The sequence below is a fragment of the Eretmochelys imbricata genome, chromosome 14 (genome assembly GCF_965152235.1).
Source record: "Eretmochelys imbricata isolate rEreImb1 chromosome 14, rEreImb1.hap1, whole genome shotgun sequence".
NCBI classification, from domain to species: Eukaryota; Metazoa; Chordata; order Testudines; family Cheloniidae; genus Eretmochelys; species Eretmochelys imbricata.
The window spans coordinates 15,581,288-15,607,778 of record NC_135585.1 but is presented as its reverse complement, the minus strand read 5'-3'; the positions used below and the strand labels follow the sequence as shown (position 1 = coordinate 15,607,778).

The 26,491-nt window shown below is 44.6% G+C and overlaps 1 protein-coding gene across 2 annotated transcripts in view; it reads right to left on the bottom strand.

Moving 5' to 3' along the window:
- The window catches only part of SAP30BP (SAP30 binding protein), a 56,378-nt gene that overhangs the window by 7,051 nt on the left and 22,836 nt on the right, over positions 1–26,491 (bottom strand). For both annotated transcript variants that reach the window (XM_077833219.1, XM_077833217.1), the window contains exons 4-5: positions 20,027–20,069; positions 2,745–2,833 (exon numbers count right to left, since the gene is read on the bottom strand). In XM_077833219.1, coding sequence (XP_077689345.1) covers positions 2,745–2,833; positions 20,027–20,069 — 132 coding nt within the window. The remainder of the gene's footprint in view (positions 1–2,744; positions 2,834–20,026; positions 20,070–26,491) is intronic.

Sequence of the window (26,491 nt, the reverse complement as noted above, 5' to 3'; positions counted from 1 at the left end):
AGTATTTTACAGGAAGTGAAATTCCAGAGACTTTACAATAGAAAGTTAAGATTTTGTGGCTGAAACCCAAGACTTGGAGGCAGGAGATACAGATTCATATTCCCTGCTTTGCCACTGACCTCCTGTATGACCTTGGGCAAGTCACTTAACCTCTCAGGTCTCAGTTTCCCTTTGTGTAAAATGGGGATAATACGTCCCCAACTCAAGGTGGTCCCTTCCAGCTCTGCATTTCTGTGATTCTATGTGTAGCAAATTTCACTGCAGTTTACACAAAGTAGCAAGATCCTTGGATGAAAAGTCAAGTACCATCAGGTATAAAATTGCTATTTCCTCAATTAAAGTTAAGCTTTTAGGCTAAGTTCTACACAGACAGTGAAGTGACACAATTACCCTATTAACATGTCCGAAGGAGGCACCATTTTGAGAGAACAGTTGCAACAGTCACTGAAAATTCAGCCTCTAAAATCTGAAGTGTTGATAGCACCACCAAGACGGAGTCCTCATATTTAGAATCTGGGACTTCCACAAAGCAAAGAACTGGCAGGTCACTTGAAAGTAGGAAAGAATCTCCAAATCTCCACTTTGCATAGAGCTTTTCAAGATACAGCATATTAGAGAGATAAGTTGACCAATGGAAGGAAGAGATACCAATGGAATAAAGGACAGTTTATTTCTAAAGCTCCAAAGTATGTCAGGCCCCCTTACAGAACTGAAAAGTGTTTTAGTTGTGCTATTTGCAAAAACCAGTTTGCTCTGCTTGCAAAACTGGAGTCTCCATTCTTTAAGGTGGTTTGGGGTAGACATACTCCACACAGGGTGGAGACAGCTGAGAAAGGAAATGGATCGGTCTTAATTTATCAGATCTTCGCACCAGCTTACTGCATTCCTCAGACCCATGCACTCTTACTCATTCACTGATGTTACACCACTAAAATCTCTTGCAGTACAAAACAGAACTAATGGGTGCGTCAGGTACACTGCACGAAGAGGATGCATTCTGAAATGTGATTCAAAACAACTTGCTAACTATTACAGGGTTGTAACTCACCTTTTGGATTTTCCCCACAACAGTTCTTCACCACTGTGCCATCTTAAATTGTCCACCATTATTAAACCTATTAGCAGATGGCAGGAAACGGCAGCCTTCATTTACCTTCCCCCAATCTATGGCATGCAAGAATGGGGACCATTATTAAGTAATATTTGAGGTATTCTTCAACTTGTTCCAGGGAATAACAGTTTTGATACACGAAGGGGCTACTACACATTTCTATGGTCAGGTCTCCCAGATACACATATGAGTAGAGGCTTGGAAGGATGAGATTTATCAGCAAATGGCAATAAACAGATTTCACCATACATACACAAGCCCATGAAAAATATATTTCCAACGATAACCAAAATTTACAAATAGGCAAAGAAAGAAAAATGCGGCTTGAGAACTTTAGAGTTTGATTTAGGACAATTTACTTTGTATATTCTGACGTGATGTTGACAATTTGTGTTTTAATGGTTATAAAGCTTTAACTTTTTGTATCTCAAAGTCTATTTGTCATTAAATAAGTACTGTCTGACCCCACCCCCAATTCCCCACAACTGTGAAACTTTAAATAGATAAAAATAGAATGCTTAAAAATATTAAAGTTTGTCAAAATTGTATTTTTTTTTTTTACAAAAATCAAATTCTGCTATGCCTACATATGCACCAAACCCTTTGGCATGGAGTTAAGTTGATGACAGAACCTCACCTACTAATATGATAAAAGACTGCATTAGCATCAGATTCAAACAAGCCACTCTTCATCACAAGGTAGCATCAGCAGCAATTATACAATTGTATGTGTTCTCCTGTCTCCCCACTAAATCCAGCTCCATATCGGCCTCAGAAAGGAAGAAAAGCTGGGTGAGGAAATCTCTTTTTATTGGACCAACTTTTGCGTGGCTCGGACTCCCTCACCAACAGAGCTCTTATTCAGCTATGGGAAAGGTACCCCCAGCATCACAGCAAAACGCAGGAGAGTCCCAGAGCCTGGGTTCCAGCCCAAGCCCAAATGTCTACAGGGCAATTAAACAGCCCTGTAGCCTGAGCCCAAATCAGCTGACACGGGCCACCAGTGGGTGTTTAATTGCAGTGTGTACATACCCGTAGAGTTAAAGAACCCTGGGAAATATGCTACAGTTAGATGGGAGAGCTCTTACCAAGTATGGAACCCAAGCAAAAATGGTAGTTTCTCAATTTAGAACAGAACCCACTACTTCTGAATTTCAGCACAGCACTGGCCAAGACAAAAGATCTGGGCTGCGGTATGCATTCACACACTATCCATTTATTATTCCTGGGTAGTTCTGGAAGCAGGGCAAGAGTCACACAATTTTTTTGTTTGCATGGTACATTTCTCCATCTAGTTAGAAATGGAGAGTTAATTCAGTTTCTTTGAAAAAACTTAAAAGCAGCTAAGGTGATAAATACAGTTCCTTTCTATTCAATGAACATGTCATTTTGCCCAGTGTTGGGTGAAAGACCTTACTGTAGTGCTCACATTGAAGTGTGGCAAGCATGCTGGGGAACCTTTACACGGCATTTGACTTGTATGAGATTGAGGAAAAATATTTCTCAGATGGTTTGGATTCTGTGGGAATCTTTTGCTGCATTTTACCAGCTCTTAGGATGTTTGGTCAACTGGTTAACTGAAATTTCAGACAAATCCTGAGAGATGACAAACTGAAAGAGGGGTTGTACCTACCTGTAAGTGGTTGGAACACCTGCCTGGGGGTTCTGGAGGGATTTTGATCTCATCTGGAGACATATTTCTTACTCGCTCTGAAAAGGAAGCTGCAATGAAAGATCAGGACATGAGATCTGGCACCACTGCAAGCAGTTTTAAGCTGACAAGTCATGAAAACTCATTTTACACCCTCACTGGCACTATTCTGTCGTTTTGAGGATTCAGGATTGGCAAAATGGGGAGGAAGCTGCAAGTCAGCACCCAAAAAAATTTGGCAATTTTGAGCAAGGGGCTCAGGACTAGAAGTTTTGCAAGACTACAAAGTAATTGGTGTTCACAGTTTGGTGCAGAAGTGAAGCATAGTGCATAGGGTGGTTTGCAGTGCTGGGATAGAATAATGCCTTTTGAACAGCTTTTGTTCCTGTACTTGCAGAGCCATTTCTCTCTGATTTACCCCCCACTCCCCAAAAAAGCAAACTGCTAGCCACTTTAGAATAGAAGGGGCAATAGATAAAGTTGGAAAATGACCTGCCTTTCACGATGCTTCACTTCTGCACCAAACTGTGCACACCAATTACTTTGTAGTCTTGCGCTGAAAGATTCAGATAATGTGTTGTCTGTAGCCAGTCTTCCCCCTGCCCTTTAGCATATAATCCCATGAAGAGTGTCATACTGTGAAACTGAAGAACCAAAAGGACGAAAAACCTAAACTAGGCCAGATTATGGTCTGTTAGTTTTGGAAGAAACCAAATTTGGACTCTGCTTATTTCAGGACAGCATGTTTACATTGAAATGATGCAGGCTGAAAACAGGTACACATCTCCAACAGTTGCCAGGAGTTACCACTCACCGCTTCCATCCTCAGTTTAAAGTTAATATTTTCTTAATAGATGCTTTGATTTCTACTTATGGGGTCAGATTACTACTAGAAAGAGCAAATCATTCAGTGAGACTGATGACAGAGCAGTACAGGTTTGACACATTGTTCCACAGCTAATTTTTAATGCTAGTGAGCACCAGTATGGTATCTGTGCGCTTTACACATTTGAAACCTCTGTAAGGCAGAACACCAGACTCCCATGTAATCTGCAGCTCTACCTCTCAGCTAGGAAACCAAGATTGAATCAGCTGGGAATGCCTGGGAAAAGAGGTGTCTCACAGCAGATTCTGAAAGTGGCCAAGTTTGCACTTTATCTTGTTTCCACAGGGAACAGATTCCAGAGTCATGGACTTCCTAATGAAAATACTTTCCACCAGCACCCACAAGTTATGTCACTCTTGAGACATTCACATTTGTGCTTCCACAGCTACAAGAAAGAGTTGATTAAACTGCAGCTCTAGAATGTCCAAGTTAAACCCTCTTTGATTAAAGCTCAGAAGGGCCCCCAGAGGACAGACAGTACAGAATCTACATCAGAAGACAAGACGGCTTGGTAACACATAGCTAAGGCTGGCAGATAATAAGCATTACACTTCAGTGTTAACATCTTTTTTTCCTTTTATATGAATGTAAAGCAACAACGACAAACAGCAGAGGATGCAGATCTGGCAGGCAACCACTCATTCTGCTTGATCAGGATGTTATTGAGAGTTAAATTCTTCAGCAATTGCACGTAAACAAAAAAAAAAGTGTCCTTTGGCATTTACAAAGAGCACACACGCCTCTGTGGAGAAGGGAAAGCTTGCCAAAGTCCCTACAGAAAAGCAGTCACTTTGGGACTCCTAGACAACAAGGCCACATTTGTTATAGGTTACAGCAGCTGATTGGATGGGGGATGTCTCTATTTCAAAAGTAAAGGAAGATATAAGTGAGTCCACAGACATGTTAAGTGACAAAAGGGAGACAACATACCCCAGAAAAGGTAAAACAAATTATTGGGATAATAAACGCATTCACATTATTGGCTGAAAGATTATAAGAGCAAGGAGGCTACCCAACCCAACCCAGACTACATAGTGCAAAGGAATCAAATTAAATCTAAGTATAGCCCTTCCAAATTCAAGATCCATGTCTTTCATGGCTCCTCTGCAGATGGCTAGAGGATCCATTAAGTGAAACAAAAGGATATAAGGAAGAAAGAAATAGCACTTTCACAGAAGGGGAGTTCTTAACCAAAAGTCAGCCAGGATTTGAATGCAGGAACCCTATACTAACCCAGCATATCATTCAAATTAGCCTATAAAAGGAGATGGGGCAGTAATCAGTCAAGAAAACTTTTCTGGCTAGGGATAAGGGAAAGAACATGCTGGGCTCACGTTGGGAAAAAGAGGGATATATTGACCCATGCTATTTCAGTTTTTACCCCCCTCATTTGCTGGTCTGCGTTTGAGGCATATGGGAGTGCTCAGTTATTGGCACTACCCTGATGTGCAGTCCAATCTCTCTTCCTGAAGAGTGTGCACATCCCAGTGTAAGGCTATGTCTCCACTGAACAGTTAACCCCCTACCATCCACGAAGAAAAACCTAACTGGGTTTGGACGGGCTTTAAGCCCATACTACATTACTCAGCTGGGGGTATGGACATAGGTGCTTTAACCCCATGCTATCCTACCCAGTTGGGGACATGGGTGAGACCCCAAGCTGCGCTTTAATCTAGCTGGAATCTGCCCACTTTGCAGTGAGGACAGGCAAAAACTGCACAAACACTCAATTGCAAAAAGTCCTCCAATTCCCTTCCCACAATTCCCCCCAAAAGGACAAACTCTCATGCAATTGACACAAATGACTAGGAGTGCATCCTAGAGCAACCCAGCACAAAGAACCATGGGATATGCCCCAGACACACAGACAAGTGCAGAAACAATGAAGACATGGTAATTCAGGCAGGACTTTGCAGTGGGGATGCTCATACCTAGTCTATCGTAACCCAGACGCTCAGATCAGCTGGGTTTGGATAGACTAGGTGTGAGTCGAGTGAATAAATTTCCACTAAACTGAAAAATCAGTCATATGCCTGACCTTCTGGAATGAAAGGAATATTGTATCCAGAGAAAAATCTTTGGAGGAAGGGGTATCAGGGTTGTTTTGTTTTTTCCTCCAAAGATGTGCCTTACTACAAATGGAGAAAAAGAGGTTTCAGTTATTTATCCTAGTCTACATTAAGGGCGAGGTATGGCAAAGACATTCATACTTTTGAGGTACTACAACCTTCTCTCTATCAGTGCATACCAAGATTACCTTAAGATTCCAGAGCCCTCTTTTCCATTAATTTTTTCCTACTTGATAGATGGATTATAATTCAGGAGAATCCTGGGAACTCCAGCATACTGAGAAATCAGCTACACCTGCTGATTTAACATGTCTTATTTGTTCACTACTTGTAGTATCTTTATGTAAACAATGCAGAGAGCTTTTAAGAGCTCTGCTCTCTACATCTCTTTCCATGTATGCAGATGTGAACGTACTCAATCAGGGTAGCCAAACCACATAGGGCTCTTTCACAGCTAAAGTGCGGCTAGAGGAGCCCCCCCATCCCCCACCTACCAGACTTGGGGGGAGGGAAGCTTGGGACCTCTGCCTTGCAGCAGGATGGTAGGATAATGGATTCTGCCTAGCGTGGCGGGGGGGGGGGAGGGGGGGCCCTTGGGGCTTCAGCCTGCTATGGCTCAGGGCTTCAGCAGGAGCGGAGCCCCCGCAGGTGCCTTCCACAGGACAGAAGCCCCGAACCCTGGCCGGTGTGCCCCAGCTCTTGAACTTTTGAAGATTGTTGTACGTCGCTCAGTGGGTCACTAAGTTTGGCCACTTCTGTACGAGATAGTGATGCCATGATGTGTCCTCACAGGATGTATCCACTTGCTCTGTGCATCCTGTTATTTCTGCAATATCAAAGCTTTGCTTTTTATACAAAATCAGAGGTATTAACATTGGGTGTGGCTTCTGACTGAGCCTGCAATCTACTTGCTTCCAGCCTAAAGGATCTCAGGAAGTCAGGTGGGTGACACGAATCACCATTTCAAACACACCCAAGTTCTGGCTTGTAATAAAGTAACTATTCATACCTGGCAGCCATAGATCTGATTGGGATGAGAAAACTTGCAAAGAACAGGTCGTAAGACAGACTTGCATGAATCAGCTGGTGGTTGAAGCATATTTGGGAGCATGTTCCAAGGATACCGCTAGATCAGCAAGTCAAGGCATCCTCTTCCAAAGAGTGCAAAGATGACCAATTTGCTAGGTCTGTGGATTTGCTTTCACCAACTGACAAGGTAGTTTAAGAATTTAACTGCATTTAATTAAATTTGTGCAATTTTATAGCTACTTTTTGGATAGCCACTGCATTCACCCCAGGAAGGGCGAGAGGCCCACCTGCATTCAGGCCTGCATTTTGGTAAGAAACCGCAGGTCCATTAAACCATCAGGATGTGCTTGGGAAAAGTTCAGAGCACTAGAGGTCAATGAATACTTTCTTGCCAGAGTTCTTGACCAGACACAGCGTCAAATCAAAGCCTGCTATCTTTACCCTGCTTCAGCTCCAGATGGGTAGTTTTTCTGGCCAATACACCAGGCAATACAAGCTGCACAACAAAAGAAGTGGGGGAAAGTAGAAAGGGTGACAAAAATGTAGATGCCAAAGAGGAAACTGTGTAGCAGTCAGTTCCTTCCAGTTCAAATAAATGGTCGCTCTCAGTTCAAACACTGTGTGGGGACGGAGGGGGGAGGAAGAGATGGAAACAGGCAGGAGTTTACTTCTCCTATACAAACGGTTTAGAGACAGGAAAGCATTTGATAAACATTTGCACATGTGCAACGACTTCCAGACAATCCATACACTGGAGTTCTGCAAAAAACACAATGAAAGTGACCAAAGCCTTCCCCTTTAGTCACAGTGAGTACGGCACTACTCTTCAAGCAGTGGATTGATGACTGAACAGGTCAAAATCCAGTACACCAAGATATCTTTTGTCTACACTACAGAATTAGGTCGAATTTATAGAACTTTTTAGGAAGCGATTTTATACAGTCAATTGCGTGTGTCCCCACTAAGCGCATTAAGTTGGCGGAGTGCATCCACAGTACCGTGGCTAGCGTCAACTTTCGGAGCATTGCACTGTGGGTAGCTATCCCACAGTTCCCGCAGTCTTCGCCGCCCATTGGAATTCTGGGTTAAGCTCCCAATGCCTGATTGGGCAAAAACATCGTTGCAGGTGATTTTGGGTACATGTCATCAGTCGCCCCTCCCTCCGTGAAAGCAACGGTAGACAATTGTTTCGAGCCTTTTTTCCATGCGGACGCCACACTGCTTTCAGCAGACAGTGCAGTAGGACTGCTAACCGTCGTCATCGAACCACCGCTTCCACTGCAACTCTGCTCTCATGAATCCACCGTGCAGGTCCTCGTCGTTCTCTATAAATATCTATACTCATGGCATCCGTTGTCAGCCACCGCTTCTGCTGCAACTCTGCTCTCCTGCAGACGCCATACCATGGCAAGCATGGAGCCCGCTCAGATCACCTTGGCAGTTATGAGCATTGTAAACACCTCATGCATTATCCTGCAGTATGTTCAGAACCAGAAACTGCAAAGGCAGGCGAGGAGGCGACGGCAGCGCAATGACAAGAGTGATGAGGACATGGACACAGACTTCTCTCGAAGTATGGGCCCCGGCAATTTGGACATCCTGGTGGCAATGGGGCACGCTCATGCTGTGGAATGCCGATTCCCTAACTGCGGTGGGGTGATAGATGGAACGTATATCCCTATCTTGGGACCAGACCATCTTGGCAGCGAGTATATAAATCGCAAGGGGTACTTTTCAATGGTGCTGCAAGCACTGGTGGATCACAAGGGACGTTTCACCAACATCAACGTGGGATGGCTAGGAAAGGTACATGACACTCGCATCTTCAGGAATTCTGGTCTGTTTGAACAGCTGCAGGAAGGGACTTACTTCCAGACCAGAAAATAACCATTGGGGATGTTGAAAAGCTTGTAGTTATCCTTGGGGACGCAACCTACCCCTTAATGCCATGGCTCATGAAGCCATACACAAGCAACCTGGACAGTAGTCAGGAGCCGTTCAACTATACACTGAGCAAGTGCAGAATGGTGGTAGAATGTGCATTTGGACATTTAAAAGCGCGCTGCCGCAGTTTATTGACTCTGTTAGACCTCAGTGAAACTGATATTCCCATTGTTATTGTGGAGCACACAGCAAGCAGTATCTATGAGTAAGGGGGGAGATGTTTATGGCGGGGTGGGAGGTTGATGCAAATCGCCTGACCGCTGATTACGTGCAGCCAGACACCAGGGTGGTTAGAAGAGCACAGTAGGGAACGCTGCGCACCAGAGAAGCTTTGAAAACCAGTTTCATGACTTGCCAGGCTATGGTGTGACAGTTCTGTTTGTTTCTCCTTGATGAAAACCCGCCCCCTTGGTTCACTACTTTCCTGTAAGCCAACCAACCTCCCCCCTTCGATCACCGCTTGTAGAGGCAATAAAGTCGTTGTTTCAAATTCATGCATTCTTTATTAATTCATCACACAAATAGGGGGATAACTGCCAAAGTAGCCCAGGAGGGCTGGGGGAGGAGGGAAGCACTGGGTGGGGTGGCGGAGGGGGGGAGGAGTGAAGGACAAGGGCACACTGCACTTCAAAACTTATTGAATGCCAGCCTTCTGTTGCTTGGGCAGTTATCTGGGGTGGAGTGGTTGGGTGCCCGGAGGTGCCCCGCCTGCGTTCTTGGGCGTCTGAGTGAAGAGGCTATGGAACTTGGGGAGGAGGGTGGGTGGTTACACAGGGGCTGCAGCAGCGGTCTGTACTCCTGCTGCCTTTCCTGCAGCTCCACCAGATGCCGGAGCATATCAGTTTGATCCCCCAGTAGCCTCAGTATTGCATCTTGCTTCCTCTCATCACGCTACCACCTCTCCTCTTGCTCCCACCTCCTGTCCTCGCGTTCATTTTGTGCTTTCCTGAACTCTGACATTGTTTGCCTCCATGCATTTTGCTGAGCTCTTTCAGTGCATAAGCTCAGAGAGCATTTCATCGCGAGTGCATTTTTTTCGCCTTATCTGCGCTAGCCTCTGGGACGGAGATGATGGGGGAGTGTTGAAACATTTGCAGCTGCGGGAGCGGAAAAAAAAAAAGGGAGAGTAGTAGTTAAACACACACATTTTAGAGAACAATGAGTATACTCTTTCACGGTGAACCAAGCTGTTAACATTACATAGTACATGTGCTTTCGGTACAAGGTCTCATTTTGCCTCTTAGATTGAGGGCCTGCGGGTTTGGTGTGAGACATCACACACGGGGGGCCAGGCAACAGAATTCGGCTTGCAGGCAGCCATGGTAAGCTACAGTCTTTTGGCTTCTTTAACCTTCATAACACGTGGGAATGGTTTCAAACAGCAGCACCTTCATTTCCCATACCAAGCACCCGGACCATACGCTGCCATGCTTTGTTATGCAAGAATTCCAGACTACGTGCTACTGGCTTGGTAAAGTGTCCTACCATGGAAGACGGAATAAGACTGCCCTCCCCAGAAACCTTTTGCAAAGGCTTTGGGAGTACCTCCAGGAGAGCTTCATGGAGATGTCCCTGGAGGATTTCTGCTCCATCGCCAGACATGTTAACAGATTTTTCCAGTAGCTGTATTGGCTGCGAATGCATCCCAAGTCTTCAGGGTAAATCAATCACTAAACATATTTGCTTTTAAACCATGTATTATATTTACAAAGGTACACTCACCAGAGGTACCTTAGCCGCCTTCAAGGTCCAGGATCCTGCTGTGGGAGGGTATTGGATCCAGGGCAATAAACTGTTCCTGGCTGTCAGGGAGAACTGTTTCCTCCTCCTCCTCCTCCTCCTCCTCCTCATCTTCCTCGTCCCCTAAATCCTCATTCCTGTTGCATGAGGCTCCCCCCTTCCAGGAGTCCACGTACAGGGGTGGGGCAGTCGTAGGGGCACCCCTAGAATTGTATGCAGTTCATTATAGAGACGGCATGTCTGGGGCTCTGACCCAGAGCTGCCGTTTGCCTCTTTGGTAGGCTTGCCTGAGCTCCTTAATTTTCATGCGCCACTGCTGTGGGTCCCTGTTATAGCCTCTGTCCTTCATGCCCTTGGAGATTTTTTCAAATATTTTGGCATTTCGTCTTTTGGAACAGAGTTCTAACAGCACGGATTCATCGCCCCATACAGCGATCAGATCCAGTACCTCCCGTTCAGTCCACGCTGGAGCTCTTTTGCCATTCTGGGACTCCATGGTCACCTCTGCTGATGAGCTCTGCATGGTCACCTGTGCCATGCTGGCCAAACAGGAAAGAAAATTCAAAAGTCTCTGGGGCTTTTCTTGTCTAGTGCATCTGAGTTGAGAGTGCTGTCCAGAGCGGTCACAATGGAGCACTCTGGGATAGCTCTCGGAGGCCAATATCGTCGAATTGCATCGACTACCCCAAATTTGACCTGGCGATGTCGATTTCAGCGCTAATCCCCTTGTCAGGGAGGAGTACAGAAATTGATTTTAAGAGCCCTTTAAGTTGACAAAAATGACTTCATCGTGTGGATGGGTGCAGAATTAAATCGATCTAACGCTGCTTAATTCGACCTAAACTCATAGTGTAGACCAGGGCTTTGCGTGCTGTACTTTAAGCAGCCATGCATTACGGATAAGGCTAAGATTTAGTCACGGGTATTTTTGGTAAAAGTCATGGACACGTCATGGGCAATAAATAAAAATTTAAGGCATGTGACCTGCCCATGTTTTTTACCAAAAATACGCGACTAAAACTCTACCTTTGGGGTCCTGCTGCTCAGGGGGACCCCTGCTGGGGGGGCCCTTCTCCAGTGCTGGGGGTTGACTGCCCCCCAGCTGCTGCTCCTGGGGACCGCTTTCCAGACAGCCTCCAGGTGCCCTCGGGCCTCCGCTCCCTGGAGCCAGCTGCCTGGGACCACCTAAGCAGTGGCCATTGTGGCTGGCCCCAGGGCAGCCCCCCCATGACAGCTGCTCAGACACTCCCCGGGGTTGCCCCCAGGACTTCGGCTCGGGCAGTCTGCAGGACCAGCTTCGCTAGCCACTGCTCGGATGGACTAGGAGCCAGCTGCCTGGGGCCTCTCCAGTAGCAGCTGGTGTGGCAGGCCGCGGTTCAATCCAGCAGTGGCTGGCACAGCTGGCCCTGGGGCCAGCCGCACCAGCTGCTGTGGAAGTCACGGAGGTCGCAGAAAGTAATTGAATCCATGATTTCCGTGACCACCGTAAAAAAAAAAAAAAAATAAAAATCAGAGCCTTAATTATGGATAGTGTGGCACCAGCTGACAGTACCTCTATATGTAAGAAGGCCAAAGATCTGTGAAGCACTGGAAAATGGAGAAGTGACATGCAAGCAAACCCAAATGGAGCATGGTCTGCATTCTCTTCCATCCAAAACAGATTTGCTTTCTAATACATTACTGGAAGTGTGGGTTTCCACAATTTCCTGGCAGCAAAAAGCAGAATCACAGGAAAGAATACAAGGCATTAACATGTCACTGAGTCATCCATCTTTGAAATGCCACTCTTAATTAACAGCTCTTTGTGGGCTGGGGACTGCAGAGGAAGACTAGCATATATTGGACATTTTCTGATATTTATATATTTTGACTTTGTTAAAACATCCAGAGCACTAGATGCTTCCTTTTGTATAGGCTGAAAGAAAATTCTCTCCTTGCACAGCTTTGTACACAGCGAAAGAATCAGTATATTGCCGCCCATGGCTACTGCAACAGTATGTATTTCAGAAGGGCTATACAGAGCAACGGCAAATGGAGATGCAGCCATCAGCGTTACAACTGCTCCCACTTTTCATGCAGCTAGCAGTTTTTGACTGGCAAAGTGCTCTAATGAACAATCCCTTGAGAAGAAAAAGTTTCACACGTTGATGTATATTGTACTCCCTGTGCTCTTTCACTTTAATGTTTGGCACAGTTATTGCAACAAAAAACTGGTATTTCAAACTTTAGGGAGAAGGAGAAATTGAATAGTTATGAAACAGCTTCTATGGAAGATTTTCAACATACTGGTACTGCAGATAGACTTTAGATGCTCCTTTTGGGCTGAAAGGATTTGGGATATTTGATCCAGGCTCCAACTGTAAGCCTTCAAGGGGCACTTTGCTGCAGTACTAAAACACTCTCTTCCACTGCAAAGAAGTACTACAATAGTCTTTATCAGGCTGACAAAAGGTTCAGTCTGATTGAAGATAGTTACACAGAATCCTACATGGCACACATTGACCCTAGGTAACCCAGCACCACGATTTAGCTGTAGGCAACTTGCCCTTTGCATGCTTCTGTTGGGAAAGGAAGTTAATGCAGATCTCATGTCTCATCTCTTAACACATCTCCAACCCAGCTTAACCATGAACAAGTTGAGACACCAAGGCCTATGCTGGGTGCTACATACCCAGGTTTCAAACCCAGGCTTTTCACAGGGTGTCATCCAAACTATGGGCTCAAATAGGACAAGGGTGTCAGCCTTGACAGAGGTTATTCTCTCAGCATGAAATGAGTATTAGGGCCAAAGAAGTCTTTGGATGAAGGGGTGTCAGAGTACTTTAAGGTTTAGGCTATGTCTATACTATGGTTTATGTCAGTAAAACTTATGTCGTTCAAAGGTGCAAATAAATCGCAATAAAACGTAAGTGCCAGGGTGAACAGTGCTATGTCAGTGGGAGACACTCTTCTGACACAGTTTATGCAGCTCGTGGGGATCGTTTTTTATGCCAATGGGAGAGCTCTCTCTTGTTGGCATAGAGCGTCTTCACCACACGTGCTGCAGGGCTGTACGTGTAGACATGTCTACACTACAGACCTTACAGCTGCACTGCTGTAAGGTCTCCTGTGTAGCTGCTCTATGCTGACAGGAGAAAGCTGTGCCATCGGCCTAATTAAACCACCCCAAAGAGCAACGGAAGTTGTGTCAGAGGGAGAGTCTACCCCAGAGCTTTTGTCGGTGAATTTTGTGTCAGTTTTTTCACGCCCCCGACTGACAAAAGTGCTAGTGTAGACCTAGGCCTTGTCTACACTACCAAGTTCTGTTGACTAACCAGTGAATGCGTACACACTGCGATCTGACTTTTGTTGGGAAAAATGCCCAGTTTTGGCAACAAAATACAACCACGCCGATGAGACAAGTCTTTTTCCTCTAAATTTTTGTTGATGAAGAGCCAGTGTAGACACCAGGCTTGATTTCATAGCTTTAACTGGCCTCCACATGGTGTCCCACAATGCCCATTAGGACTGCTCTGGTCAGCAGTTTGAACTCCATTGCCCTGCAGCCAGGTAAGCAACCATCCGCCCCTTCCTGTTCAAAGCACCTTGAAATTTTTGAAATTCCATTTCCTGCTGGCTCGGTGTGGAGAGGTCTCACTGCATCTTCTCAGGTTACCATGGCAGGTTATTGGACAGCTGCTGAGCTGTTGGATCTGATCAGCACACGGGGAGAGGAGGCTGTACAGTCCCAGCTGCACTTGAGCCGTAAGAATTGGGATACCTACGGGCACAGTTCTTGAGGCTTGTGCTAAAAGGCCTATGATCGGGATGTTGAAGTGAGGTGCGAAGATAAAGGATCTGAGGCAGGCGTACAATAAGACAAGGGAGGCAAACCATTGCTCTGGTGCTTCACCTAAGACCTGCTGGTTTTATAAGAAGCTGGATGCTATCCTCAGTGGTGACCCACCTCCACCACCAAGAGCCCTGCTGATACTTCGGAGGCAGCGGAAAGAGAACCTAACCTGGAGGATGAAGTTACTGATGAAGAGGTGTAGTTAGATGACTATGTGCAGCTCCTGTCGGGGCCACCCAGTGGGGCAGGCAGCCAGGAACAGTTCTCCACTCCAGAGGTGTCTAGCCAGACTCAGCAGTTGCTCTCTGGTGAGCAAGAAGCAGGAGAGATGCCTAGTAAGTGGCTGTGGTTTGTGTAGTGCAGAGGTGGGTTCAGGGTAGAGAAATGCGGAAGGCTGGCTGTGTTTCTGTGAGCTGCACATTTCCCTGGGTAGCTAATTGGTACAGCAGAACAGGGTGTTGATGTATGCTGAGAACTCACAGGAATCCTCCAGAGAGATCTCCAGGAAAGTTTCCTGGAGGTACTTCGTAATCCTCTGTCAAAGGTTTCATGGCAGAACAGCTTTATTCCTTCCCCCATTGTAGGGAACTTTCCTGCATCATTCAGCCACCACTTGTTCAAGGACCAAAGTGGTACATAGGCGAGCAGCATAGGGAGCAGGGCGGAAGCCACAAGTATGGAGTAGATTTACACTCGTTTCCCTGCTTACCCTGAACAGTCAGATATCTGCTAGAATTACCCCGGCCTGTGGAAAAGTCTGGGAGAATTTTTTCCTTAATATGCTGCACCACGACCCTTGCAAAAAGTCTGAGCTCTTTTCCCCACGTGGAGTGGCCCACCTGCTACTCACCATGCTTTGGGTGTTCGTGGAGATGTGGTGCCTGGCTAGGGTCAGAGAGAAAGTGATTGCAATGTTGTAAAAGGTGTATTTAACTGAAATGTCTGAATGCTGTGCATTAATTTAACAATCCCGTTTCTGTGCATTTTCCCCTTGCTTCAGCAGATGTGGCCTTCAGGAACACCCTATACACCCTAACCAACCATCTGCGCCACATAAGAAAGGGCCCAAGACAGCAAAGAAGACATGTTCAGGGAGGTACTGCACTGCTCCAATGCAGAGAAAAGGGAACACAACGAGTGCTGGGAAGCTGAACAGCAGGACAGAAGAAAGAATCAGGAGTTTGTTAAGGATGCAACTGAGTGGATGATTAAAGTAATGGAGGAGCAAATGCAAATGCTGAAGTCCTTAATAATTCTGCAGACTGAGCACACCTGTGCTCACCCTCCTCTGCAGCATATTCAGAACTTTTTCCCATGCTCTCCCCCACTCTCCAAACTCTGCCTGCATAGTCCTTTCCACTTTCCGGGACTTCTCGTTTTCCCATTCACTCCACCCCCTCGGACAACTTTCACAATGACAGCTGGACCTATACACAGCTGTGAAAGTCTGCCCTTCCCTGGTTTCAGAGTAACAGCCGTGTTACTCTGTATTCACAAAAAGAAAAGGAGTACTTGTGGCACCTTAGAGACTAACCAATTTATCTGAGCATAAGCTTTCGTGAGCTACAGCTCACTTCATCGGATGCATACTGTGGAAAGTGTAGAAGATCTTTTTATACACACAAAGCGTGAAAAAATACCTCCCCCCACCCCACTCTCCTGCTGGTAATAGCTTATCTAAAGTGATCACTCTCCTTACAATGTGTATGATAATCAAGGTGGGCCATTTCCAGCACAAATCCAGGGTTTAACAAGAACGGCTGGGGGGGGGAACAAGGGGAAATAGGTTACCTTGCATAATGATTTAGGCTTGAATAGAGACTGGGAGTGGTTAAGTTAGTTGTACCCAATTTGCAAATGAATTCCAATTCAACAGTCTCTCGCTGGAGTCTGGATTTGAAGTTTTTTTGTTGTAATATCGCAACTTTCATGTCTGTAATCGCGTGACCAGAGAGATTGAAGCGTTCTCCGACTGGTTTATGAATGTTATAATTCTTGACATCTGATTTGTGTCCATTTATTCTTTTACGTAGAGACTGTCCAGTTTGACCAATGTACATGGCAGAGGGGCATTGCTGGCACATGGTGGCATACATCACATTGGTGGATGTGCAGCTGAACGAGCCTCTGATAGTGTGGCTGATGTTTTCAGGCCCTGTGATGGCGTCCCCTGAATAGATATGTGGGCACAGTTGGCAACGGGCTTTATTGCAAGGATAGGTTCCTGGGTTAGTGGTTCTGTTGTGTGGTATGTGGTTGCTGGTGAGTATTTGCTTCAGGATAGGTTGTAGATCTACAACCTATCCTGAAGGATGACCCAACACTCACAAATCTTGGGAGACAGGCCAGTCCTTGCCTACAGACAGCCCCCCAACCTGAAGCAAATTACAGACATGAAAGTTGTGATATTACAACAAAAAAACTTCAAATCCAGACTCCAGTGAGAGACTGTTGAATTGGAATTCATTTGCAAATTGGATACAATTAACTTAGGCTTGAATAGAGACTGGGAGTGGCTAAGTCATTATGCAAGGTAACCTATTTCCCCTTGTTCCCCCCCCCCCCCCCCCCCGCCAGCTGTTCTTGTTAAACCCTGGATTTGTGCTGGAAATGGCCCACCTTGATTATCATACGCATTGTAAGGAGAGTGATCACTTTAGATAAGCTATTACCAGCAGGAGAGTGGGGTGGGGGGAGGTATTTTTTCATGCTTTGTGTGTATAAAAAGATCTTCTACACTTTCCACAGTATGCATCCGATGAAGTGAACTGTAGCTCACGAAAGCTTGTGCTCAAATAGATTAGTTAGTCTCTAAGATGCCACAAGTACTCCTTTTCTTTTTGCCCTTCCCTGGTTCCTCTTTTCTCACCAAGCATCTTTGTGTGTGCTGTTTCTTGTGCAATAAAAGCAAAGTTTTCAAATGGTAAATCATCTTTCTTTGTTTTCTACAAATTGAGATTGCAGGCACTACCAATACATGCAGGCATTTTAATCATTTGCTTACTAGAACACAAGGCCCCAAATGTCACCATTGCTTCCTAGGAAAACTACATGTAATGTAACTTTGAAGAACCAATCACAGGGATATACACATCACTAGTTCTCATTTTCAAAGTGTTGCCTCAAGGCCTCCCTGATTCAAATTGCCCCCCTCTGGACTCCTCGGATAGCCCTAGCATCTGACTGCTCAAAATCAGCAGCCAAGCAGTCTGCCTCAGCACTCCATTCCAGAGCAAACCTTTCACTTTAGCTTCACAGAGATTATGCAACATACAGCATGCGACTATGACTATAGGAATATTATATTCATTAAGGTCTAACCTGCCATAAAGGCATCGCCAGCACACTTTTAATCTGCCAAAGGCACATTCAACTGTCATGCGGCACCTACTCAGCCTGTTGAACTGCTCATTATGGCTGTCCACGTGTCCTGTGTAAGGTTTCACGAGCCATGGCTGCAAGGGGTATGTCGGGTGTCCCAAGATCACTATGGGCATTTCAACATCTCCCACTGTAATCTTCTGGTTTGGAAAGAAAGTCCCCGCTTGTAGCTTTCTGTACAGGCCAATGTTCCTGAAGATGTGCGAGTCATGCACCTTTCCAGACCACCTTGCGCTGATGTCAGTGAAACACCCACAGTGATCCACAAGCGCCTGCAACACTATGGAGAAGTACCCCTTCCTATTGATGCTATTGATATACTTTGTCGCAAGGTGATCTGATGCCAAAATTGGAATGTGTGTGCCATCTATTGCCCCTCCAGTTAGGGAAACCCATTTCTACAAAGCTATCCACTATTTCATGCACATTTTCCTTGCACATTTGCATTAACACAGTCCCAGTGGTTGACTTCCCCACTCCAAATTGATTCGCAACCGACCGATAGTCTGGAGTCACCAGCTTCCACACAGCGATTGCCACACGCTTCTCTACGAATAGGGCAGTTTTAGGAAGGTGGCTTTCTGCATCTAAAAGTTCTGTAGCTACTGCTCTTCTTCCACACTGCATGATAAGATCCCATTGTTCAGTACTTGTTTCCCAACCCCAAAAGCGACGATCTACCCTATGCAGCTGTTCTGTGAATGCCAAAAGCAATCTAAAATTGCTTCTATCCATATCATGCAACATGTCAGGCGCCTGCGAGTCTTCTTCAGTTAGGAACTTCACGATTAACTGCACTGCCATCTGCGATGTCTTTGTGACAGTTAACAGAGCATAAGAGAGCAGTGCAGCATCTTCTCCCAAAGATGTCAAGGTGCACAGCAAAGGAGGGCCGTTGCAAAAAAATGCTGTGAAAGGAAGCCAGAAGCCCATGGAGTGCTGGGACAGAAAGCAATGCATCACGGGACATTAAGCCCAGTCCCAAGGTACGCCGCAATCCACTCCACCTTCCCACAACACCTGGCGACAGAAGGTGTCAAGCTGGAGTCTGGGATAGGTACCCACAGTCAATTGCTCACACTATCGAGGATAGTGCCCCCACTGTGGACGCACTCTGCTGACAGAGGGAACAGAGTGAACGTGAGATTCCGATTTTTATTATGTTGGCTTTTGGATGTCAACATCACTTTTGTTGACAAAACTTGGTGGTGTAGACAAGGCCATAGTCTCCGAGTGTCACAGCTATATATAAGGTGGAACAGATTGTTTAGCATAAGCAATTAATACATATTTCAAGGGACCATTCAAGATAAAATGGCTTGTTAACACCCCTCCAGTCATAGGCAGGAATGGAAGGCGGGGGAGGGAGGCGAGCAACTGGGGAGTGTTAGTGGTTTACAGATTTTGTAATAAGCCATATATTCAGTCTCTCTGTTCAGTCCATCACTTTTAGTGTCTAGCAAAGTTATGTATTTAAGCTTCCAGGCACATCTTTTGAAAGTGGTGTGCAGGTTTCCTTTGAGGATGAGGACTGATAGGTCAGATATACACACTGACATAACAGGGTAACATTCACAGCAAAGAACTCCGTCCACCACCTTCTTCAATTTATCATTTTACTAACTATAATCATAAGCAAACTCACTATGGTTAGCCACAGTGAAGGTGTAGTAGCAATTGCAGGTACAAAAGCGGTTCTTTAAGCAGGTAGGGCTAGACCTTTTGCAGAATTCTATTTGTCCAGGGTAATTGTTTCATATGCAAGAAAGAGATCAGATTCTGCCCCACCATCCTGCTGCTCATGACAAAGATGGAACAGATTTTGTATTTAGGTTGGTAAGTTTCCATGCCAGTTTTGCAATGTTGACTTAGGCTACACAGTCTAGGGATTCCTTCTTTAGCACAATGGCAACAAACGGAACCCATGTGTTACAATACATCCATACTTTAAATAGAAAATAAAACTAGCAGTAGTGTTGATGAGGCTATTTTCAGTAACAATTTCCTTAAGTCCCTCCCCTTCCCCTATTATATGAGGGTTCTGAAAGAGGCTGCCTGGACAAAATCATTACTAGTTTTTATTTTCGAGATGAATAAAAAAAAGACCTTTTTGTATTTCCCCTATATTGGAGTTGCATATAAAAATATTTGCACACATTTTGGGCATGACTGCCTCCTGTCCGAAGTTCAAGCCAAACAAACATTAGCCCAGTAGATTAAGTCACTGAAAATATTCCACTGAGATGAAAATGAGCACAGAGGATAAGCCAATTAAAAACTGCATGAACAGAAGGGATCCAAGATCTTCATTAGTGGAGAGAGAAGCACAAAGAGATGGGGTTTGCATGTATATTTTAAGATCTATAGCATTATGTCAACTTACCAACTAGCTCTTGTGGATCTCTCTTCTCCAGTTCTGAGAACTCCTGATGGAGGAAAATATAACAATGTTAGCAAGATAGGTCATGCACTAGAGTCACTGGCTACTCAAACGTATATATTGGCTCTCAGAACAGCTAGATAAAGATTAGAAGGAAGAAAGGAATGTAAAATATCAAACACAAGGCAATGCTCGCCCTCAAAATCAGAAATGTAGGACTGGAAGGGACCTCAAGAAGTCATCAAGTCCAGCCCTCTGTGCTGAAGCAGGATCAAGTCAACCTAGACATTCATCTCTGACAGGTGTTTGTCCAACCTGTTCTTACAAACCTCCAATGATAGGGATTACACAACCTCTGTGGGAAGCTTATTCCAGAACTAACTACCCTTATAATCAGAAATTTTTTCCTAATCTAAAATCTCCCTTGCTCTTGATCAAGCCCATTATTCTTGTCTTGCCTTCAGTGGTCGTGGAGAACAAATGATCACTGTCCTCTTTAGAACAACCCTTAACATATTTGAAAACTTATCAGGTCCCCTCAGTCTCTTTTCTCAAGACTAAAGATGCCCAGTATTTTTAACTTTTCCTCATAGGTCAGATTTTCTAAACTTTTTATCCTTTTTGTTGTTCTTCTCTGGACTCTCTCCAATCTGTTCACATATTTCTTAAAGTATGGTATCCAGAAGTGAACAGGTATTCCAGTTGAAGCCTAACCAATGCCAAGAAGAGTTGGACAATTACATTCAACACTCCAGCTAATACACCTCCAAATGATATTAGCCTTTTTTGCAACTGCATCACACTGTTGACTCATTCAGTTTGTGATCCACTATAACCCACAGATCCTTTTCAGCAGAACTACTGACATCACAAAAGCCATCAAACCCTTATAGGATGCTTTCTATTCTTGCAAAGACAATTTTATCGAAGAATTAAGCCTTGATTTCTACGAGCACTGAGCATTCTCAGCTCCCAGTAACTTCAGTGAGAGTTGTGGTATTCAATACCTGGGTGGGTGGGAGGGAGTATCAGGTCTTAAGACCATTGATTCATCAAGCCTGGTACCTGACCACTGACTGTGGAGAACGCCCAGTGAGTGCTTCAGAGGAAGGTTCCTACCACCCCTAAAACATACAACACACTTAGCCAATAGTGCACAGCCATAGTATATCTCCCTGTTAGGGAGCCTTTTTATTCATTCACAACTCAGACTTCAATATTAGAATTCCCTTAAAGGGGCATAAATGAAACAAGATCCCATATAAATTGTTTGGTAGACCCCAATGCTGTCCAAGATCTCAGTGAGATCACCATGAAAAAGGGGGAAGTAGTCAAATGGAGAAGTGAAAATGCCAGTCTATCAGTCTTTTGACAAGGTACTCCCAACAGTGTGATTAGCACTACAGAATAGTAACATCCAAGCACCAGAGTTAGCACTGCAATGCAAGGCAGGATCAGAAGCAACACCAGTTCATTATCTTTGCTGACAGAGCGCCTCAGATAAGAGTGGCTATACTGAAAGCAAGAGTTACTCATCGCAACAGGAAATATTGCTGATTTGAGGGGATTGCTAAGTAGTGATAAGACCATGGGCCAAATTGTTCGTGGTTACACTCACGTGAGGTTATTCTGAACTTACATTTACATAGGTTTAAGAGAAGAATTTGGCAGTATGGATTTCTACAAGAGAATGGGGGTTATGGAAAAAGGTCATCTTGAGAATGTGGTGAAAGATTATCCAGGGCCAGGTTTGGGAAGCAAGCATCAAAACACTTCGAAGGTCCCAGGAAAATGACTAGTTCTTACACAATTCTCCCCAAATGACACAAGGACCCTGAAGCAGCCGTGGCAAGAGTATTCTAACCACCTCCCTCTTCCCAAAAAAGCCTTTCATGATTCATTGGGCTCTGAGTCCAAAATTCCTCAGCTTCTCAGAACACTGAATCTATTCATTCAACCTGAAATGAACACAATGCTGCCTCCTTGTTGCTTAGCAACCAAACTTTCACCACTATACTCCATTAAGGAGGGGCTTTTTATGTTGGGTGAGCGGAAGAGAAGGAGAGGTCAGTAAGCTAATTTGCACATTTGCTGTGCCAAAATCAGGCTGGCATTATAAAAACCACCAATTCCCAGAGGGCTTCACTGCCTTTGGGATCAAAACCCCAGCATTCCTTTTGTAGAACTAAATGCAGTGTAGTGATATTTACCGCCTTTCATTAAAAAGCATTGTGGCTGCAAGTACATTCGGGTCATAGAAACGTAAGGCTGAGGCTATTTTAAAAAATGAGGTACATGGAGGAACACATGTGCCTGCTAGCCAGCTGGCTAGGAACCAGTCTTGTCCTTTTATGTGGAACTGAAGTGGACTGGACTATTGTGTCTTTGATAGTACTGATCTTCCTATACATAGCTAATGTGCCCACAGTGTAGTCTCTAGATGCCAGTATCCTACCACTTATTCTCTCAGGCCATTTAAAAGCCTTTTGATGGATAATAAGTATCTATTTTTAATTTTCTCCTGACTATATCATTAAATTAGGCATCTGCAGGAAATTTCCCAGCAAGTAATTTTAAGTATCCACTGAGAGGAGGGACACTGTCTTCAGGTTAAAGCACTGGACTGGGATTCAGGTGATATGGGGTCTGTTCCTATATTCCTAACAGTGGGTGACTGTGGGTAAATCACTACCAGTGTGTGCCTCAGCAGCCCATCTGTAAAATGGGGATAATCCTTCCCTACCTCATAGGATTGCTGTGAGGGCAAATCCATAAAATGTGAAATATTCACATACCAAGAATGAGCACAACAGACTAGCCTATGAAAAAACAAGTTCATACAGTTACAGATATGGAAGAGAATCATTGGGTCCTTCCCCTCCAACCAATGCCAGATTGTGCCTAGAGTGGTTTAATCACGTCTCAAGCACAGTCTCATGGGAGACCATTCCACAGCTTAACAGATCTTACTATATATTATCGCACTTTTCACTTTTACTATATATTATCGCACTTTTATATGTTATCGCACTTTTCACCCTGATATCTAGACACTAAATACACAAATTTAAATCTTAACATCTTTGTGGGGAAAAGAAAAAACACTACTTTTTACTCCACCCATAGTGAGGTGGTTATTTGATTGTTCTTTTCTTCTGAGGGGATACCATTGGGAAAAGAGGACTACTTCAGTAAGCACCTATTGTCCCTAGTCCTTATCTAGAGTTCTAGCCTCTCCTTGTTTTTCTAGAAGGAATACCTAGATGACATTAACACATGAATGAGAATGGTACACAGAACGATGGGAGGAGATCCCCTTGGAATGAATTATACTGCTGTGAACATACTTAAAGGTGACCAAAGGAAATAGTCAGAAATTCAACAGCTTTTACAAATGTGGTAACTTTCCCAAATAACCAGGCTAAGAAAGCATTCAGCAGGCCACTCACTTATTATCATGGTTTTAATAATAACTGCTAAGAAGGGCATTTACCACATATAGGTAAAGTTGCTGAATTTTCAAAACACCATTTGCAGGTCACCTTTAAATCATCTGGAGCAATCATTGCAATGGTAAATCTGAAACTGAGGCCATTGTCTACACTACAAAACTACTTAACATAAGAACAGCCATAGTGGGTTAGACCAACGGTTCGTCTAGTCCAGTATCCTGTCTTCCGACAGTGGCCAATGCCAGGTGCTTCAGAGGGAATGAACAGAACAGGTAATCAAGTGATCCATCTCAAATTAAATAGCTTGTGTGTGTTCACACTTGGCTCCTTGTGTCGACAGTGCGCGTTCTCACTAGGAGCGCTTGTATTGATTGTATTGTCAGTGTGAGGTATTGTGGGACAGCTCCTGCATTAACCTAATTACACTGATCGTGACTATGCTGTTCAGGGAGGTGGTGTTACTAAATAGGCACTTACACTGACAGGAGCCAAATTTAAGCAAAGACACTTCCACAGCTAGGTCAATGCTAGGCAGCTTACGTCTGTCGTGTAGGCCAGGCCTCAGGAAAGAGCAGACAGTAGTCTTAACAGTAGTAACTGGATGACTAAAATTCCTCTTGGTAACTTTCTTGTTTTAAGCATAAAAAATTGAGTTTTAAGACCTGTAACATATCACAAATAAATTAGGGCGGAACAGGATTGGTGTGATTCTATGAAATTCCAAAAATCACAAATATAGTATTGATTTCTGGGAGGAAAATGTTTCTCTATCTTGGTTTGTACTCTACAGTTCCTAGAAGGAAAGAGTCTTCCCCATTTATGACGGTTTATACAAAATGGATCACCCTAACACTTGGTCGATATATATTTAACCAAAGGAGCCACCTGTACAAGACAGGCATGATGCCATCATCTCCAGACTATCCAGAACTGCAGTCATGCCATCAAGTCCAGTCTCCACATCCTTAGGGCACAACCAAGACATCAGAAACTCTAAACATGCACAATGAAGAAAACAAGTTCTAAGGAATCATAACCACACCCTCTGCCCAGAGGATATGAATTTTTCTTACTGATGAATGAAGTATACCTGCTGTTCCATGATTAATAACCTGAAGGCATCTAAACAACCTTTCATTAAGTCCCTCATTTCAAACCTTACAAATGGCTTGCCATTAAAATGAAGGACTGGTTCTTAGCCCCTACATGGTACTTTACTCACTCAAAAGTGTTCATCTAGTAATCCTCAACATCCTTTGCACCAGGCAAGAAGTATCCCTATATAATAGATGGGAAAACAGAATTTCAACACCTTGCCCAAAGTCATACAGTAAGGGCTTGTCTACACATGAAAGTTATTCTGAAATGCCATAGCTATTCCAGAATAACTCCATATGGGGGCATTTATTCCAGAATAAAAGCATCTTCTTCCAAAATGTGTTAAATGAATTCAGAAAAAGCCACATTTTCTCCCTTCCAGTATACGAGTCCACACATGAAGTTAACTCAGAATAATTCCACGTGTAGACAATCCCTAAGGATTTGTCTTCACTACCAGGGAGATCGACGCAGCTGCAATTGATACAGCAGGTGTTGATTTATCAGGTCTAGTGAAGACCGACTAAATTGACGGCAGAGTGCTCTCCGGTTGACTCCGGTACACCTGATCCCCAAGAACGGTAAGATAAGTCAATGGGAGAGTGTCTCCCATCGACACAGTGTAGTGAAGACACTGCGGTAAGTTGACCTAAGCTACATCGACAGCAGTTAAGTTATTCATGTAGCTGGAGTAGCGTAACTTAGGTTGACATACCCCAGTAGTGTAGACAAGGCTACAGATAATGGCAAAGAGATTAGAACTTGGACTATCCACATCCACCAGCACCTCCTGGGAGCACAGAACTTCTAACTTCTCAAAAGGTCCACATAGCATTAAAGGCAGGAGTAGGCAAACCTCTACCCCATCCAACTGCCCCCTGACTGCCCCCCGGGGCCTCCTGCCCCTTATCCAACTCCCCTTTTCCCCCTGCCACTCAGAGAGGCAGGATAGGCTTATTTGAAAGCCTGGGACGTGGGCATGCACAAGCCGTGCTGCCCGTGTGGCGGCGTTGCTGTGGGGGAGGGGCCAGGGGTGAGCTTCCCCGGCTGGGAGCTCAGGGGCCAGGCAGGACAGTCCTGTGGGTCGGATATGGCCATAGTTTGCCCATCCCTGCATTAAGGCCTGGTCTATACTTAAAATATAGGTTGACAAAAGGTAGAAATCTACAGCTCTGAGCACCACAGCTATGTTGGCCTAAGCCCGAGCATAGAGGCAGCTAGAGTGATGGAAGAATGCTTCCCCTCAACCTAGTTACTGTCACTCAGGGTGGTTCCTACAGTGATGGAAAAGCCCCTTCCATTGCTGTAGTCTGCATCGATGCTACGAGGTTACAGCAGTGCAGCAATAGCGCTGTAGCTATGCCACTATAGCGCCTGTAGTGCGGACACGGCCTTAGACATAACTCCCATTAGTGTTCATGGGACTTCATATAAACAAAGGCTTTACTCTGCATGGTTCCCCTTGAGATTTTGGCATAGGCTTCAAACACATGAAGCAGAAGCGAGGGTGTTTAAATTTTAAGAAAAACAGTGAACTGTTTTGAATGTGCTACGGATCTGATCCCAGACCAAGTTAAAAGTTGAGGGAGGGAAAGCTTTGAGGAATAATATAAAGAGGCACAATGTAAAAGTGCAGGGTTGCCACCCTTTAGCGTGGTAAGTGGAAAAGAATATCCATTTTTGACACTGACTAACAAGTTTTCCAGAGCATTTAAGAAAAGGAAGATATTTTGACGACTATAAGTAGAGGAAAATTTTAAACCCCAGAGTAAGGGATCTGATCTGTTTACACAAGGCATCAGAAGCATTCATAGTACTATATACTTAAAGCACTGGAAAAGGAGAAGTTAGCTCAGTGATACTCCAACTGTGGCTTGTGAGCCATACGTGGCTCTTTAATGTGTCTCCTGTGGCTCTT